This window comes from Crinia signifera, chromosome 4 (assembly GCF_055691185.1).
Source record: "Crinia signifera chromosome 4, ASM5569118v1, whole genome shotgun sequence".
In the NCBI taxonomy this organism is placed as follows: Eukaryota; Metazoa; Chordata; class Amphibia; order Anura; family Myobatrachidae; genus Crinia; species Crinia signifera.
The window spans coordinates 249404280-249424021 of record NC_139220.1 but is presented as its reverse complement, the minus strand read 5'-3'; the positions used below and the strand labels follow the sequence as shown (position 1 = coordinate 249424021).

The window sequence follows — 19742 nt, the reverse complement described above, 5'->3', positions numbered from 1 at the left end:
CGCCTGATATTCTCGACGACCGGCGTCCGCAGAAGCCTGGGGCAGGTTGAGCGGCGCTGGTCAGACCTGCGCTGGCGGCAGCCCGTTTTTCTCAGCAGCCTTCGCCGCCATATTGCCCGATGTAAGTTTTGATTACTAGTATGTCAGCGTTTTTTAGCAATGTTTTGTGTACTTTTTATAAATATGTTCCTGAGTATGGGGGTGTATATGGGGGTATATGGGGGGTATATGGGGGTGTATATGGGTGTATATGGGGGGTATATGGGGGGTATATGGGTGTATATGGGGGTATATGGGGGGTATATGGGGTGTATATGGGGGTATATGGGGTGTATATGGGGGTATATGGGGGGGATATGGGGGGTATATGGGTGTATAGGGGGTGTATAGGGGGGGTTTAAGTAGTTGCTCAGTTTTTGGGTGTAGGATATCAATTAGTTTGCATGATAAATGTCTGAAATATCACAGCAATGATAATTTTGAAGGTTATGAGCATGACTAATGTGAATTTTTCTTTCCCCCTTTTTTATGAAACCCAATCTTCGATTTCTATGCCATCAACATGAACATTTCAGCACGGGCAAGAGCCCGCAGAGAAGCCCGGGAGCAGGCACGCCGGGACCAGGCAGCCCAGGAGCAGCCGGAAGAGGAGGAGGAAGAGGAGGAGGAAGAGGAGAAGGAAGAGGAGGAGGAAGAGGAGAAGGAAGAGGAGGAGGAGGAGGAAGAGGAGAAGGAAGAGGAGGAGGAAGAGGAGGAGGAAGAGGAGAAGGAAGAGGAGGAGGAGGAAGAGGAGGAGGAAGAAGAGGAGGAAGAGGAGAAGGAAGAGGAGAAGGAAGAGGAGGAGGAAGAAGAGAAGGAGGAAGAAGAGGAGGAGGAAGAAGAGGAGACACTGGCTGTAGCTGGGGCCCACACCATTTCTCCATCCCCTTCCCCCTCCCCAACCCCCACCCCCACCCCCTCCCCAACCCCCACCCCCACCCCCACCCTCTCCCCCTCCCCAACACTGGAGACACTGGCTGTAGCTGGGGCCCACACCATTTCTCCATCCCCTTCCCCCTCCCCAACCCCCACCCCCTCCCCAACCCCCACCCCCACCCCCTCCTCAACCCCCACCCCCACCCCCTCCCCCTCCCCAACACTGGAGACACTGGCTGTAGCTGGGGCCCACACCATTTCTCCATCCCCTTCCCCCTCCCCAACCCCCACCCCCTCCCCAACCCCCACCCCCCACCCCCACCCCCTCCTCAACCCCCACCCCCACCCCCTCCCCCTTGCTCATGACCACCCCAAACACCGAACAGCCAACCAGCGGGGACCAGGATGGCTCAAGTAGCCGTAAGTAAATAATGTGTATAATGTTGACCTACACATTTCTACACATCAAAAATCACAACAACCACATATGTGTATCCAACATCAACATTAGTTGCAACATATCACTGCAGGCCGACCATAAGGTGTGTCCTGTCCTTCTCCAGGAACAAGGGTCCCCTTGGTGATATTTTTGAGTGTGGCCATGCCTCACCCCTTGAATAATTGACATACTGTAACAGTACATCCAATGAGATATCCGACATTAGTGGTGTGGTAGTTATGTGGCTCCAGGTGTTGGGTAACTCCAGTTCCCAGCATGATGTGCAACACAGGGCCGGATTATAATGGAGGCACAAGGGGTCAGTGCCCCTGGGCCCCCCTCTAGTTAGGGGCCCCCTGTGGTTGGCATGTATTTAAAAAAAAAATAATTGATTTGTTTTGTATTTTTTGATTTTAGCTAAAGGTTTTGTCCATGGGTGGGGTAGTGCTGCAGCTTCACCTATCTGCCAATGTGACAATGATTTATGGTGCTGAACATCGGGAGCCAAGGCACACTGATTGCACAAGTGTGCAGTGCATTTCTGGGACTTGACTAAGTCCCCTGACACTTTGCACCAGAGGACAGAGGCTGAGAAGTTTGTGCTGAGCTCTGATTGGTGGAGCTCATTACATGCTTCTCAGGTCCATGGAGAACAGCAGCAGCAGCTTAGTCATGGGAGGGTTTTTAATCAGAGGCAGCAATAGGACTGTGAGGTCTCCTCCAGAGTAAGGGGCAGAGGGACAAACACAGGCTTTTCATGTGGTGTGTGTGTGTGTGTGTGTGTATATATATATATATATATATATATATATATATATATATATCCCCTGCAGTTAACCATTAACCAAGTTTACTCTGTGTTTTGACAGTATAATTTTCTCCCATGCAGTGTGCGGCCAGTAATGACAAGTGCAAGGGGGCCCCCCGGTCTAAAGTACCCCGGGCCCCCCAAAGGCTTAATCTGGCACTGGTGCAACATAAATGTAGAGATTGTTTGGGTAATAGTGTGTGAGGCCATGCGGATGCATGCTTTACAAACATAGCTGTAGGCCTATAATTTGTACAGCAATGTCCTAAATTTAAAATAGTAAGGAGTGCTTAAGCCACAACAATCTCATAACCCTTAAATAGCACAGGCTAATTGTGAGGTTAGAGGACAGTCCCCCAAAACCAAAGTACCAATTGGGATACAGCATACATTCATCCATGAAGGAGTAATTGAATTAATGTTATTTACTATGTACAGTATGTGTGTGTTAACATATTATTTTTTAGTACTGTGTTGACAGCAGACCCATCTTCAATGTAGTTTAAAAATGTATGTGGCCTTCACACATAACTCTGAACTTTTTATTATGTACAAATACAACAAACATTTGTGTATGTTATATATTAATTTTTTTTGGTACTTGTTTCCTAGCACGGCCACACCGATTAAGATCGGGGTGGTCGTGCTGAAAAAAATCGGGTCGATCGCATCGCATGCGATTTGGTCGCATGCGATGCGATCGACGCGACCGACCGATTTTTTACCCGATTTTTTCATTAAATCCAATGTAAATTGGGTCCCTGGGACCCAATTTTACATTGGATTGAATGAAAAAAATTCCAAACCCCCCCAAATTGAAGCGCGTACACAGCGCCCCACGATAGACGGCAACCCGAAGCGTGGCGAGCGCAGCGAGCCCGCGAGGGGCGGCGGTACGCGTCCTCCGACCTTTTCATGCCCTACTATCCACTAGGGCGTGGAGTGAGAATAGAATAGTGTGGCGAGCGCAGCGAGCCACCGAGCCCGAAGCGTGGCGAGCGCAGCGAGCCCCGCGAGGGGACGCGGATACCTTCACAGGTAATCGCGTCCCTTCGCGGGCTTCACAGGTGTCTGCGTCGCCACGGACACCTGTGAAGCCCGCGAAGGGACGCGTTTACCTGTGAAGGTATCCGCGTCCCCTCGCGGGGCTCGCTGCGCTCGCCACGCTTCGGGCTCGGTGGCTCGCTGCGCTCGCCACACTATTCTATTCTCACTCCACGCCCTAGTGGATAGTAGGGCATGAAAAGGTCGGAGGACGCGTACCGCCGCCCCTCGCGGGCTCGCTGCGCTCGCCACGCTTCGGGTTGGCGTCTATCGTGGGGCGACGACGGGGACATTTATAATGTGAAATGGGTCATATTGACCCATTTCACATTTTTTTACATTTTTACACCATTTCAATGTTAAATTTTTTTTTAACATTGAATCCTATGTAAAAATCGGGTGCATCGCGTCGCATCGCGTCGGGACCAATGTTAATGGTCCCGACCGACGCGATGCCCCCGATATTTTACCGTTCCCGACAAGATTTCAATGTTAAAAAATTTTTTAACATTGAAGTCAATGCAAATATCGGGGGCATCGCGTCGGTCGCGTCGGGACCAATGTTAATGGTCCCGACCGACGCGATGCCCCCGATTTTTGTTTCCTAGCCGGCAAAATGGACCTGATTTCGAAAGAAATCGGGTCCATCGGGGTAATCGTGTCCCTTAATTAAGGGACACAATTACTTAAGATTGTGGCCGTGCTAGGAAACAAGTACCTTTTTTTTTTTTATCCCTTCACTACAGACACTGAACAGCAGCAGGAGGAGGTGGCAGCCCTAATGAGGGAGATAGTAATGACCCTCCTGTACCTCCAGATACTGTTTGGACTGTTGGAGGCCCCGATTTAATTTTTTTTTATCCCCCCCCCTTATTATTTTTGCCCAAAATAAACGTTTATGTACAGTTCGAAATTGCCTGTGTTTTTACTAATAAATATGTTAGAGGGCTTGTAAGGGTAGGTACATACAGATGTGTACTGTACGTTATACTTGTAATTTGAGGTGAGGGGTAATGATTGATGTGTGAATGTGTGTGTTTTTGAGTAAAATAACACATAGTGAAAATGCATGCATGTTTAATGTTGTTAGATTAAAACATCACACATAACATCAGGGTAGGTATACATGTTACACATTGTGGACAAAGTAATTATGGACATAATTTAGTACATATACAGAAACACCAACATAACTTGATGTAAAAGTAACAGCAATATGGGGACACATAGATAGTGATTAAAATGCCACATTAGAACATAACAAATATACATGTAATGAGGGTTCAAATGTAGTTTTATTAGGTCTTTATTAAGGTAGACAATTGAGTTAATAGAAAACAATAATTGAATAACAAATAGATTAATTAATCAATTGTCAGATTAGTAGTTGAGAGGCAAGATTTGCAGGTCCATATATGTGAAGGGTATGGCAGCGTACACGGACGTACGCTCACTCTCACGAGCGGTGACATAACCTGTGTTTTCCATTGAAAACAATAGGAACCCGTCCGTGCAAACTGGCGTACGCTCAGATCTCCGCAAGAAGTCGGTGGGGAGACGGAGGAAAGACGTCCGTAAACGGCGCCGTACGCTCAGTTGTACGCCTGTTGTCGGAGTGCAAGGGCTGGGCCGTCCGCGTACGTTGCCGTACGCTCATTTGTACGCCACTCCCCTTCTACGGTATTTCTGCCCGTACGTAAGCGGCTGATTTGTGGGTGGACCTAACCCTAACGGCCGCGTACGAATAGCGTACGTTAATGGCGAACGTACGCACGTTTGGCCGCTCCGATCAGAATAACCTCCAAAATCCTTCTTAGATGGACAAAACCATGTGCACTGCATGGGGGCAGATGTAACATGTGCAGAGAGAATTAGATTAGGGTGAGTTATTTTGTTTCTGTGCAGGGAAAATACTGACTGCATGATTTTACACTTCAATATAGATCTCACTTTGAAGAAAAACCCCACCCAAATCTAATTCTCTCTGCACAAGTTACATCTGCCCCACCCGCAGCGCACATGGTTTTGTCCATCTAAGAAGGATTTTGTCAGAAAGAATGGACTAAGTATGGAGTATTAATGGAGCAAAATCCCGATGCTTATGGTGTCAGTGTACTAACAACTTCCACTAAGCATGGTTTAAGTGCGAGTAAGGGCTCACATCGGCTTTGTGCAATTTAGTAAGGTAAATTGCAGAAGAATAAAAAATATGGGCCAAATGTAATAAGGTGTGAGTTTTCCTATTTTATGAAAGTGACAACCAATTACATAGCAAAACCAGGTTCATTGTGCCATGTAAATGATTGCCACTTAAAAAAAATGGGAAATCTCTCCCAAAATCTCTCACTTTCTGTTTTTTTTTTTTTACCATTAGCTAAGCCAGCATTAGCTATTCCTAGCAATGGTGACAAGCAATAGGGACATGCATCACTGGATCACCTCCGAGTCAAGTCATATACAGAGTAGCATTATTGTTCTCTAGTAATATCTGTGTTTGCATGCATAAAGCTGGTAGAATTGCTTAAGACAGTCACAATGGCTATGTCAAAAAACTTTTATTTAGCTAGAATCTTAAGGCCCCCTTACACTTGTCCAACCTAATGTCCAACAAGTTGGACCTGATTGACTTGAGATTTATCCTATGTGCAGGAGGATTTCTTGGTTATACCCAATGGCACGGGATTGTGCATTGGGTCCTACACATCAGGCATATAAGATTTTGTCAGACATTCACATCAGATAATGGGGCAGATATATTAAGCCTTAACAAGAGATAAATGCAAGGGTGTTAAGGAGAGATAATCGTCCAGCCAATCAGCTCCTTACTGACTTTTTTCAAACACAGGCTGCAACATGGCAGTTAGCAGGTGATTGGCTGGACATTTATCTCTCCTTATCACCCTTGGATTCTTCTCTCGTTACATCTGCTCCTTTGTCAGATAAATTGACCCAATCCACCTGAATTGGGTCAAATCTGACAAAATCTCACAAGTGTAAGGGGCCCTTTAAGGGAGTATTCAATCCCCACCGCTATTTCCGATGGGGGAAATAGCGACGGGCGCCTCTTTAATGCTGTCGTTCCAGACAGCATTAAAGAGGCAGATCGACAGAACGGCCTTACTTTAAAAGCAGTCAAGCCCATTTTGCCAAAAACCACCATGGATTGTCCAGAACACAGCTGGATCTCGACAATCCAAGGCCGTTTTCATTGACACGCTCCCCTTTTCACCAATTGGTAGGCAAAACTTTGAATCTGAATAGTCTGCCTATAAACTGGCAGAATGAAAACGGGCCAGGGTCCCGACTGTCGGAACATACTGACAGTTGGGACTCAGGATTCACACATCACCACTTACTGTATTAATGTATTGATATACCGTGTTTCCCCGATAATAAGACACTGTCTTATTTTTTTTTTTTCACTCAAAAAAGACCATAGGTCTTATTTTCGGGGGAGGGCTTATTTAAAACATGCCCCACTTCGCCTTTAAAAAAAATGTCCCACATACAGATGCAGTACTACACCTAAAACAGATAACTACTGTGCAATACCTGCTACTGCTGACACCTTCCTGATGACCAGTTAGTGACTGGGACCAGGTATCTCCCTTTTATGAACTTCTCAGTAAGAAAGACCCAGACAAGTCCTGCCTTCCCATGAGCCAAGAGCTTCGCCCACACCTGCCCCCCCCCCCCCCCCCCCCCCCCTGGTTCTAGTCTCAGGTTTTCCCAGGAAAGACTGCTATTTGGTGTAATTAGCATTATAGTGTTTCCCTGAAGCCATGTATAAACCTTATTGTGCAGGGACTCCTCTCCGTCTGTATGCGCTGAGCTGAGCGGTGATGTGCGCGGCGTGACGTCACGCCGCGCCTACCGCAATGCATCCCTGGGAACGGGAGCCGCGGTGTTGCAGGCGAGGTGAGCGGGCGTGAGAGGAGGTGAGCGGAGGGCAGCGGAGGTCAGCGGGGGTCAGCGGGGCTGAGCGGGGGCTACAGTTACAAAAAAAAAAAAATACATGGGAAATTTGATAGGGCTTAATTTCGGGGGAGGGCTTATTTTGGACCAGCGTCCAAAATCTGGGGTAGGGCTTATTATCGGGGTAGGTCTAATTATCGGGGAAACACGGTACCAACACTGCAGATATACACTAATTCTATGGGGTGGTCACAAGATGCTGGAGAAATGGTTGGAACATTAATTGAATTGCATTTTTAGAGTTAGAGGCAACCTTTAATTAAAAATGATCAGTCCAACGCAACATTTGTTATTCCACTTACAGACATCAAGGGTTTAATTCTCCGCAGCAGCATCTATTGGCAGTTGCCCCTCTGCAGGGTAGTTTAAGAGAGGAGAGGACGCATATGCAGGCTCCATGTGGACCCTCTTCATTCTGGCAGCTTGCTGAGTGCAGTAGATTATGGCTTCTGCATATGTGCAGATCTCTGGGGGACTTCTCAACTATGCTCAGGCTGCACTATGAGGGGAATGTATCAGGCAGTGAAAAGACTGGAGAAGTGGAGCAAGGGAAAAGTTGCCCATGGCAACCAAAAAGCATTGTGGCAGCATTCATCAAGTACATCTTACTTTAAATTATAAGCTGGTTCGAATAGTTGACTCAGTCATGAGCGGCTGCATTTACATTTATTTTGGGAAGACTGCAATACTTATTTCTGGATTCCTTGTTGTACTCTTGCTATGTTTAAAGTAGAAGCACAAGATATTTTATCTCTTGGGTCAGGAGTATAGTGGACCCTCCTGTACAATTTACATCTCACCTGATAAGGATGATAACAGACGGAGTCTGGGCCATTGCTCCAATCATGCTGCAGACACACATCACACACAGGAATGTGAGAAAAGCCTCCTGACATCCAGGGCTGGGACATTTTCCAGGAACTACGGTGGTGTTCTCCGCTGGGACAGATGTGATACATGAGCAGCCAGTCAGATTCTAGATGAAAAACACAGAACAGAGGTAAAGCGAAAGGCAGTATCCTTCTTGTGTGGCTTCATGGGCATTCGATCAAAAAGAGCTGCCAAGAAGCAGCGCACAGTAATCTTACAATTATTCTAAGCATTACTTATAAACCGGCCCTACTTTAAACTCTCAATGACAGTATATTCTAGGGAGTACTTTGGAACATTCATCATTTTACAGGTTACATTGTAAAGGTGAAAAATACTTGTACTATAAACAGGGGATCACTGCTGAGATGTGTAACTACAGCTGTCTTTGGCCAGCCAATGGGCATAGTTTTCCCAATACAGTTCTACAGTAAATCTCATGAATAACAAAGGACATATCTTGATTATTAATAGCGAAAGATATCATTTTGGCTTACGTCTTCCAGTGTAGGCTGGAGTGGCGTCTCTAAAAGGGCTATTCAAACCCGTTCGGTGCAGGCCGAATGACCTCTCCTGTCCAATGTTTGGGGTTTTGTGCATGCACGAATATGCGTATGTGCAAACACCAGGAGCGAACGACTTCTGCAAGTTTCATATTGGCCGGGGCATTCGCTCCAGGATGGGCGGACAGGAGGCGGATGCCCAAATAATGTCAGGGGCATGAATCAGGATTCTTTTTCCCTGTGGTAGGCAATGTCTGGGGGTGCAGGTTGCAAAACTGGCGTATAAGGTAGTCTTTTTTTTCTACAAGGCCTTGACCCTTGCAGTGAGGCCATCCCCCTTCTTTGTTCTAAATGGGGGGGGGGGGGATATAGTTATAGAGACACCACTGTTTGGACATGAAATGTATTTAGAGATATCCAGCACCTGCTGCCAAAAGACAGAAATCCCTTGACATTGCAATTGTCTGTTATCCGACCAGAGCGTATATTGCTGAAGACTATATGATGAAAATTAGGAAGTCTTCTAAGGTTTCCACTTATTAAACTGCTAGAGCGGACCTTTATCTAATAGGACACAATGAACAGTCACTGATTACCGGCAAGGGTTGGTAATAAGATCTTAACAGGGAATTTTGAAGATTGCCCAGTAAAGACTGTGGCTAGTAAAAGTCAATTGTAGCACAAGAGGAATTCAGATGACATTCTGTATAATAGTGGACCAGCAGCAGATAGTATACAGGACCTAGCTTAGGTCTAGCACAGTGTAGAATGTGCCTGATAGTATACTGGAAACTGTAGGAAGCAGGCAATTGAACTACTCGTCCTTGGAATGTCACTCGTGTAGACTGTATAAAATGCTCACTGGTAATGACTGATACTTAGCGCACATCAGGAACACACTGGAGAATGTGCGCAGTAGTCAGTAATGATGACTAGCAGTTTGATTACAACATCACAGAAACACATGAGAACCCATGGAGACTGTAGTACAACTCAGAACTATTGGCTTGAATTTGGAGGAACTCGGGAACACACAGATGATTGTGGATAGTGTTTAGCAACATCAAGTACAGCTTCGAGAATAAGAGCACAATTAGCAATACACTACAGAGAACTGTGAAACCAAATTCTGGAAACTACTGTACATATAGGATATTAAAATGGGGGAGAGGGGAAATGGGAGCACCACCAACACACACAGACCCCCTATCCCGTAAGGGACATTACGTCTACAAAGTTGGTCCCAGGCAACACAGGCCGAACCCCACCAGAGTGGTGAAAGGGGTCCTCTTTGACCCAATTCACACCTGGCGGGGAGAACCTTGTGCGGCTCTCAAACCCCTCCTCTCCGACATATAGGAAATTAGCAAGCAAGTTACAGCAGAAGTTGTTGTAGCAATGAGTCGTCACCAGGGAAAGCCTTCTATAGGACACCTTGGCCGCTGATAGGTAACTGAATCCATGTGCAAGAGATAAGGAAAGAGTCTAGGAATGGTAGAACAGCAGTCAGCTAATATGGCAAGATGGCAGTGCCCATGTACTGGCAGCACTTGCTCCAGATGAAAGAAGCACTTTTTTTTTTAATTATTATTATTATTATTATATAAAAAATATGGTACTTGTGAGTTATCTGGGCGCCCGATTTCTAAATCGGGTCGGATCGGGCACATCGCATCGCATCGCATGCGACCATCGGATGCGATGCGATGCGATGACCCGATTTTTCCATAGGAATCAATGTTAAAATGGACTGAGTCCATTTTAACATGGAATTCAATGGGAAAAAGGGGTTCTTTTCATACCCCTACTATCCAAGTGGGCATGGAGTTGGATATAAACCTGTGGCGAGCGTAGCGAGCCACCGAGCCCGAAGCGTGGCGAGCGTAGCGAGCCCCGCGAGGGGACACAGAATACCGTCCCCTCGCGGGGCTCGCTACGCTCGCCACGCTTCGGGCTCGGTGGCTCGCTACGCTCGCCACAGGTTTATATCCAACTCCATGCCCACTTGGATAGTAGGGGTATGAAAAGGACCCCTTTTTCCATAGGAATCATTTTAACATTGATTCCTATGGAAAAATCAGGTCATCGCATCCGATGGTCGCATGCGATGCGATGCGATATCGCATCGCATCGCATCTGATTGTATGCCTTAACTTAAGGCATACAATCAAAAAATCGGGCGCCCAGATAACTCACAAGTACCAAAAATATAAATATAAAAATGTAGAAAAATCAGGCAATTGAAGGCTCCATTGGGAAAAGAATTTACAAAGAATATCTAAACCCATCATGGGTTACATAGATCAGTGATGGCTAACCTTGACACTCCAGCTGTTGTCGAACTACACATCCCAGCATGCCCTGCAATCAGTTTTAGCATGGCCAAATAGTAAAACTGTAGCAGGGCATCCTGGGATGTGTAGTTCAACACAGCTGAAGTGTCAAGGTTAGCAACCACTGATGTACAGTAGATAAATGTAACTGAAGGTCGACATGGGGTTAGGTCGACAGGTCATTAGGTTGGCACAAGCATTGGGTCATCATGGGAAAGGTCCACAGTCAAAAGGTCGGCATGGGCTTTTTTTTTTACCCAAATGTTGACACCGTTGACATGGACACGGACGTAGCACTGCGTCCCCTTGGTGAAAACAGCTGTGGATTGTTGGAAAACGGCTGTGTATTCGAAAAAACAGATCCGACTTAAAAAAAAAGGTCAGATTTGGCAGCCTTCCATGTTGTGGTTAATGGCGGCATTGAATAGGTGAGTGCCGATATTTCCCGTCGGGAAATATCGACAAATATTGAATACCACCCATAAATTGCTAGTGTTATTTGATACAATTAAGTTGCTACTTGGGTGGTAATACTGTATTTTAGAGCACCGCAAGAGAAGTAGTTTTTATGTGAATGTGTGTGTGTGTGTGTGTGTTTTAAAGTGTTTTGAAGATATTTTAAAATAAACATGACATATTATTGGCTGTATTTAAAAAAAAAAAATTATATATCTATGCAAATCATTTATTTAGGTACATTAGCCAAATCATTTATTTATGTAAATGTTGTAGAATATTATGCTGGAACCTCTCATTTACAGCAGCCGCCCACTCCATTATGAGAGGATAAACCTGCTCTGATCTGTTAGTAAAAAGGCTCGGCGTCCATCTTTGGCAGTAATACAATCTGTATGTCAGATTCTCTACAATAGAGTCAAAAAATTCCCAACGCCCCTTCCAATGATTCTGTTAAAGAGGTAATGTGCAGACAATACATTGTAACTGCATTAGTGCAGAGAACGTGTGTGCTCCGTTGAAGGCAAATAGTCTCTTGTTAATGAATAGAAGATGAGAAAATTATCAATGAATCAGCACGCATTTTATTCCTAGTCTGTAATTGTCTCAATAAGATGGAGACCTGGGTAGCAGGAAATTGCTTCCTGGGGTTAATGCTGTGTTTAAAATGAGATATCTGTACTGTGGTACTTATCAAACATTATAAGAATAAACACAATTTGAAGTATGGAGATTAAAGTTGCAGTCTGGGAACTGTATGAAGATGCAAATTATACAATGAATCTGTATGTTAATTTATGATATATAACCATTGCTTATGAACTTACAGATTTTGTGCAGCCAGCAAGGCAGGCAGACATGTAGGTGATTCCATCAGCTCCACAAACAGGGCTGAACGAGTCATTATGACACTCACAGCCATTATTGCAGGGAGGGGAGCGATTCAGTGAAGACCCTGAAGAAGACCTGAGGGAAAAGAACAATATCAAAAATGTCACAATACATAGTGTAGGCATAGGCAGTGAAAGCTGCAAGGGTGAGATCTTTGGGAGATGCCAACACTGACATTAATTAGAGACTACAAAGCAGGTCTCGAGAGGCCAATTAAATATAGACTTTAATTGGGGACAAGTATTAAAACTGTATGGTAAGTATTAAAACTAGTGCACAAAGAAAACTGTCATGTTGCCAGTAGCAACCATTTTCTGTAATCTACTCTTTGTTCTTTGTTATGGGAAACAAGAATCACATGGAAGTCTATTGGTTTCAGTTGACTAATTTGATGCTTCAGGTATCCAATTAATAGAATTGTGGTCTCTGTTCTACATTATATCTCCCAGCTGTTCCGATTACAGTGAGACAATCCCACTGTCCCACCCACAGGTGGCAGTGTCCCGCGGGTGAGGGGACAGGTTAACACCACTGCTCTGCTCTCTTAGTGCAAAAGGGGATCCGGGGGCCATTATTAGAACAGTACTATAACGAGTCAGAGTGACTCATTAGAGGATACCATGGCTGACCGAATGACATCATGGGGTGTATTCAATGTCACAGCGAGCGGCCAGCGAGGGGGTTAAACAGCGAGGATTGCCGAAAACCAGCGATCCTCGCTGTTTAACCCCCGCACCAGCCGCTCTATTCAACATTCCGGGGAAATCCTCGCCGTTACAGGACGGCGAGAATTCCCCAAAACAGCAAGACCTGCGGCTAATGCAGGAAACTCGCTGTATTTAGGCACGAGTCTCGCTGGTTCAGGAGCAGCATACGCCAATTCCCCCTCTCTCAAAAAATGGAGCGAGGGAGAATTGGCGTATGAGGGGGCTGCGTTGGATACTGACAGGGTGAGTGGTGACAGCGAGCAGGAAGCTCTGCTCGCTGTCACCGCTCGCCCACAGCATTGAATACCTGCCAGAGAAGTGGCTAAATCACCTACTGTGTCTCGTCCTTTCATCTTATGCTCTCTCCTCCCAAGTACCAGTCCCTCCAGCATTTTTTTTACTGTAGGCCATGCTACCTATAACACATGGCATAACACATTTCTCCAAACATTAAGGACCCCATCCATTTTCTGCAGGGGAATACCTCCCCCTTAACTCTCTTCAGGGTTACTTCCCCCTTTTCTCTGCATACTGTATAGCACAGCCTTACCTATGTGGGAGAAATATTGTTAGAAGGACTGATTTATAACTTCAAGCCGGATTGGTGTTTCCAGTTTAGCAGAGTATTCAAAACAGGGAGGTGCTGAGCTGGAGAGGTTCTCTCCATCCCAGGTTTGTAACCCTGATGAGCACAAGTGATCCAAGTGCCCACTCAGTACTGACTTGAGTTGATGTAGCGCCACCTGGTCCTGCTCTAGGAGGAGGGATCCGGATATTCGGCCACCAATATCATCAGGAAAGATGTTAAGACTGGGAGCGAAGCAGTCTGAGCATTGAGAGGAAGGCTGACCTGGGCAATGCAGAGGGTAAGGGGCAGGGTGCCTATATCCATGCTGCTCAGTGATAATCAGAGGGAAAGCTAGAGGTGCTAGCAGGGACGCTACAGACACTGAAGGGTCACTGCTGGTCTAATGATCAGGTAAGCAGATCAGATTTATGGGGAAGCTGCATCAACAGGCAGTGGAGAATTATGAAAGGGGGAGTTTGGATGGTACTGACTGGAAGTGAACTCTGGTTGACACAGTGACTGGAAGTGAGCACTGGGGTGGAGGGGTCACAAAGTGGCTGACAAGGAACACAGGGGTAGGAGGTGAAAGAGTGGCTGGGAGACAACACGGGTAGCGGGATGACACATTGGCTGACAGAAAATAAAGGGCTAGAAGATGGCTTAGTGGCTGATAGAGAACACAGGGGTAGGGATTATCTCAGTGGCATGGAGAGAACAAGGGTAAGGTATAATGCAGTCAGGGCTGGCAACAGAAATCTTGGGGCCCGGTACACTGATATATCTGGGGGGCCCAATACCCCGCCCCCTTGTGCAGAACATTTTTAGTACACTTCATATTGAACGTTTTTTTTTATTGTTACAAAAGAAACATAATTAATATTCACTAATACCGGAGGGGCCGGTTCCAGGCAAGTACCCTACAGGAATCCAGACAGGTGCCTTTATTATCCATTGCTAGGTACTTCACTGCTGCAGACATGCTTACAGACCCTGAGCCCCTCAGAACCTTGGGGCCCCTCACAAGCTTGGGGCCCTGTACAGGTGTCCCCCTTGACCCCCCCTGTCGCCTGCCCTGAATGCAGTGGCTGACAGAAAACACAGGTAAGGGGTAACACAGTGGCTGGGACACAGCACGGTGGGTGTGACACAGTGGCTGAGAGAAAACACAGGGGTGGTGGGTGACACAGTGGCTGGAAGAAAACACAAAGTTGTGTAGCAGAGGTAGAAGCACAAAAAAAATGAAGTGTGGACAGACATACAAAAGGAGTGTACAGGTAAAAGGAAATGTGTAATTGTTTGGTTTAGGTAACACAACAAATGGCACACTGACATTTGGGGTTAGAGAAGAAAATTTGCAGTTTGGTCCTATGACAACAGCGCACTAACATTTGGCCGGACTCGGATGTTTTTTTAAAGGGGCAATTACTTACATGGCACGGTTTTACCTTGTGAGTGATTGCCTCTTTAGAAAACATCCGACTTCCTCCAGCATCCCGCACAGCCCAAACTAGGGCGGCATTACATTTGGCCCTTGATGTCCCACAACACCATACCTTGAACAACCGTGTTCTATTTTTGGGGAAGCTTGTTGGTACCAGCTGGGTATTTCTCACTCTGAAGCTTTTTGTTCTTGTGGTGAGTTTATAGAAGAGCTAAAATATTGACGTTTGTTTTTTAACCCGAAGGATCATTTTTCATGTGTCAGCTGTAATCTATGAGGCCAGGAGTTCATTACATATGGTCTGTCACTTTACTGAGTTCCATTATAACAATCATTGTAGCAAAAGCAAGTTCATGTACTGTAAAAGATTGTAAAATGGCAGGTATGACATTTATTGCTGCTTAAAGGTGGTAAAAGTGCTCTTTAAACACCGGTGACTGGTTTAAACAACAATAAACTCTGGGGCTGCCTGAAATATGTTGCAGGGTTTCCAACATCCGTGGCCATTTGAGATATTGATGTATTTTATTAGTAGCAGTTTCTCTGGTAACATGGTATTTATAAATCCCAATGTAAAGGCGCTGATTGTATCTACTATCTGGTCATAAGGCCAGAATAAGACCTGTACAAATTGGCAGCCCTGCCAATTATCGAACGAACGTAGTGCGCAGGTGCGAGGTCCCAGTGTGAACAAATCCAGCGATGATCTTTTCATGCAGGCCGTACACTGGGTGATTTCAAGGAAGGACTTTTAATGTTAGCTCCCGCCCCGATCGAGCCATCCTTCGCAGGATCGCAACGCTGAGTAAAGGTGCCCATGGGCATCTCATCGCACAGTACAAAAAGTATGTGCTGCACATACTTTTTGTACTGCCCTTGGATCGCACGCAAATTGAATGCGTTGCGATCCAGCCCATAACGGATGCGATCATCGCACCATGTATAAGCACCTTAAGTCACAGGTTACTCAGGGGTAGATTTATTAAGCTTGGTGAAGTGATAAAGTGTCTGGTTTTTATCACCAGCCAATCAGCTCCTGTCCTGTTTCAAACCAAGCCTGTAACTTCCCAGGTAGGAGCTGATTGGCCGGTGATAAAAACCAGACACTTTATCACTTCACCGAGCTTAATAAATCTGCCCCTCAGCCGCTGAACACATGGATTAGCTAATATTCACATGTCTGCAAAGGCATTTGCAGCTGTGCACAGGGGTGGAATTTCACTAGAGCAGGGCGGTAGCTAACTGATTTCTTCTCCGAAGATTCACAGACCAGAGATCAGTTCTGAATCGGGCCCATAGTAAGGGAAGATATAAATAAAGGATACAGAAACCAATAATTAACTTCTAAAAATAATTCTGAAGTTATAGGAGCAATCGTTTGGAAATATACTTACAGTGCAGTGACTTGCAAAGTGATTTAACCCACTAAAAATTCAACAGATTTGTATGTATTACAAATGACACTTACACAGATTGTTCTAGACAGGATTTTTATTGAAAACCCGTAGGCTCGTAAAGTAAATTTATGATTCATGATTTGTCTGCTGATTCCTTTTTAAAAAATCCCACTGATTCGCAATAAAAATACTACAGTATCTGGAACAATCTGTTTAAGTGTCATATGTAATACAGACAAATCTGTTGACTTTTGCAAACCACTGTATATGCTACAAGGCTTTTTCTTTTTACATTTAAAAGAGAACAACCCTTATAAGGATACATTATCCGCATTCCCTATTCCTAACTGTACTTAAGATACCTACCAGTACCCTTCTAGCAACCCATAGAAGTTAAATCAAGGTACAGGCACCAGGACTGGCACATGTGCACTACGGACCTAGGTACTGCGCATGTGATTGCACACAGGGCCGGCGCCACCACTAGGCAGGTTTAGGTATTTGCCTAGGGCGCCAGCCACTGGAGGGCGGTAGTGAGCTGCAGGCCAGCAGCAGCAGCAGAGGAGAGCCGCCCAGAGGAAGGAAGTTGCATCTCGGTGGTGAGTGAGCAGCACGGCGGGCACAACGCAGACCCCCCAACCCCCACGAGCAGTGCGCCGGTGACATCACACTCCCCATAATCCACCCCACTCCCCCGGAGCAGCATGGCGGCCGGGCGGGCAGGCGTCCACATCGCAAGCAACAGTGCCTAGGCGCTCCGGTGCTTGCACATGCCCCTGTTTCTAGTGGCTGCTACGGCTGCAGCCCATAGAAGTCAAAGAGGTAGCCCCGGAGAAAGGAATACCTCCCAATATGACTGCCTCGGGTGACTGGCAGGTCGGACTTCCAATAGGAAGTCACTGCCAGTCACCGTGCAGCCAGTGCAGTCTCACAGATTTCATCTGGCTTCACTTGGGCTGAGCAGTGGCAGATTTTACCTGGGGTGCTGCAGTCCTGCAGCCTATAGGTAAAAACCGCCATCGTAGACCACCCAGACCGCCAGTCCCATGGGAGCAATAATCATTACATTTATATACAGAGCTGTTCACAGTTTAAGCATTTGTGCATCTAGTACAATCAATATCCCTGAGGCACTAAGTATGTCATGTAATGCAGGGATCTGGACATGAAACACTGACATTTATGCAAGCTAGAGGCAGAAATGCTACTGTTAAAACCTGATACCCCCAGTTATCCTGCAATATTTATTGCAATTAGCCCACAGGGATTGCTAGTAGCACTGCACACCTGGCATAATATTGGGTCTGAGTCTTCTGGCCTATATATAAATATGAATTATTAAGCATTGTGGCTGAGATTTTCCAACCCTTTAAGCAGTGGCGTAACTAGATACATGTGGGACCCATAGCAAAAGTTTGTAAGGGCCCCCATTTATCACCTAATGCTGAAAAATGTATACAGCATATGTAACTTTGACAGGCAAAGTTAGCCCCTCTCAGCTCTGGGCCCCATAGCAGCTGCACCATACTTGCCGACTTTTGAAAACTGGTTTCAGGGAGATTATAGTTGGTAGTACAATTTTGCAAAGTGCCCCATTGAGGGGGTGTGTCATGCTCCAACTAAAGGTAGATTCTAGTTCCATATATGGAAAGATTGTGAAAAGAGATTGTGACTGTGGCACCTAGAAGGGTGGATGTGTACTGCTACATCTGAGAGGAATCTTTTAAAATGACTTATATACAATCGTAGATGAGCCCCAAAGCAGTCAGTAAGAGCTACTGTACTTGCTAAAGTGCTGGGAAATGGTGCAGATGATGCAATGTAAATGTATCTGCCTCTCATTCCTTTTTCCCCAAAAAAATGTAACACTGTAATGTGGGCTAGGTGAAATGAGGGAGATTGACAGACGAATGAGGGAGAGAGGGAGATTGCTGTTATTTCAGGGAGTCTCCTGCAGAATGCAGGAGGGTTGGCAACTATGAGCTGCACCCCCCGCACCTATGGTAGTAATGCCTTTGCCTTTAAGCCTGGGTGAGGTTATTCCTTACCTAGACCTGAGTATTTTAAAATATTTTATCAGAGAGAAATATTTCAGCAACAGGCTAAATATTGTCATCTTATTGACATCAATATAGCCAATAATTTGTGATGATTAAATAATATACAAAATAATAACAAATGCATTAAATTATATTTACATGTATTATATTATTTTTCACTTGTGTAACATCATATACTGTAGCTGTAACGGTGTTCTAAGTGTTGATTTGCAGATGCTAATTTTTATTAACACTCTTGCTGTCCAGGACAGTTTAGACTGCCCTCTGCAGGCTGCGAGAAGACACTGCACTCCATAAATGAAAACAGACACCCACTAATAACTTTCTCAGTAGTGAAAATTAATACATGTCTTTCTTGTCTGTTTAATAATAAATCAACAACAACACAGAATGACACCATAATATGAGAATAAACAGTTTGTATATAAAGTCTGCAGACTATATGAGCAACTTAATCATTATCGCCTGTCAACTTTCAATGTTTCTGTGCTGAAACAGAGAAAAGAAACTTTTTATATTTATCATAAACATCATTTTGGCGTCTAATAAAATGGAATATAAAGAGGATAAATGTGGCCGTCTTTTGTTTGTTTCACGGGTTGTTTATCTGATTCTTCAGCAGAAAAATAAATCTACATCATTTTAGACGGGGAAACGCGGCCCGTTCAGGCTGCGGGAAGGAAGAGATTTATTTAAGTATAGGAATAAGAAGGAAAATCTTGTTATTTTTAGCCCTGCTTCTACAGATGGGGCAGGTCCCATCTTGGCAGGGGATGGCGATGGCGCTCCCCCCGGGTCACCGCCGGCTTGTCGGCGGTAACCCGGGGTCCCCGCCGCCTGCCCGCACCCCCCCCCCCCTAACCCTGTCCGTTCCCTGAGGCGGAGACGGACAGGGTTCCCGTCGCCCCGCCAACGGAGATTGAGACGCGCGTGCGCGTGAGACGCACGCGCGTCTCAGTCAGATGGTGAGGCAGGCTGCTGGCGGATCACCAGCACTGACGTTCTGGCGATTCGCCAGCAAGGAAGAGGCCTGCCCCATCTGTATACAATAGATATCCTAACACGTCAGCTGACTGCATATCTATCAATCGCTATAAAACGGTTTAGTGACATGTTTTCTCTACAAAGTTACTATACTGTACAATAGGTGAACCTGCCGACCTTAGTACATACCCTCCAACATCTAAAGGGCAAAAACCGATACAAATTCGGAAAGAGGGCTTGACCATGGGTAAATGGGGCATGGCCACCGGTAAAGGAGTATGACCATGTCCCCTTTCTGAATGTGTAATGGGCATTTTTTTCCCTTCCTCTCCATGCAGGTACTGTGGCGCT

The 19742-nt window shown here is 45.6% G+C and overlaps 1 protein-coding gene across 2 annotated transcripts in view; it reads right to left on the bottom strand.

Moving 5' to 3' along the window:
• The window catches only part of SLCO3A1 (solute carrier organic anion transporter family member 3A1), a 266549-nt gene that overhangs the window by 38671 nt on the left and 208136 nt on the right, over positions 1-19742 (bottom strand). For both annotated transcript variants that reach the window (XM_083184233.1, XM_083184232.1), the window contains exons 7-8: positions 12171-12309; positions 7982-8157 (exon numbers count right to left, since the gene is read on the bottom strand). In XM_083184233.1, the coding sequence (XP_083040359.1) occupies positions 7982-8157; positions 12171-12309 (315 nt within the window). The remainder of the gene's footprint in view (positions 1-7981; positions 8158-12170; positions 12310-19742) is intronic.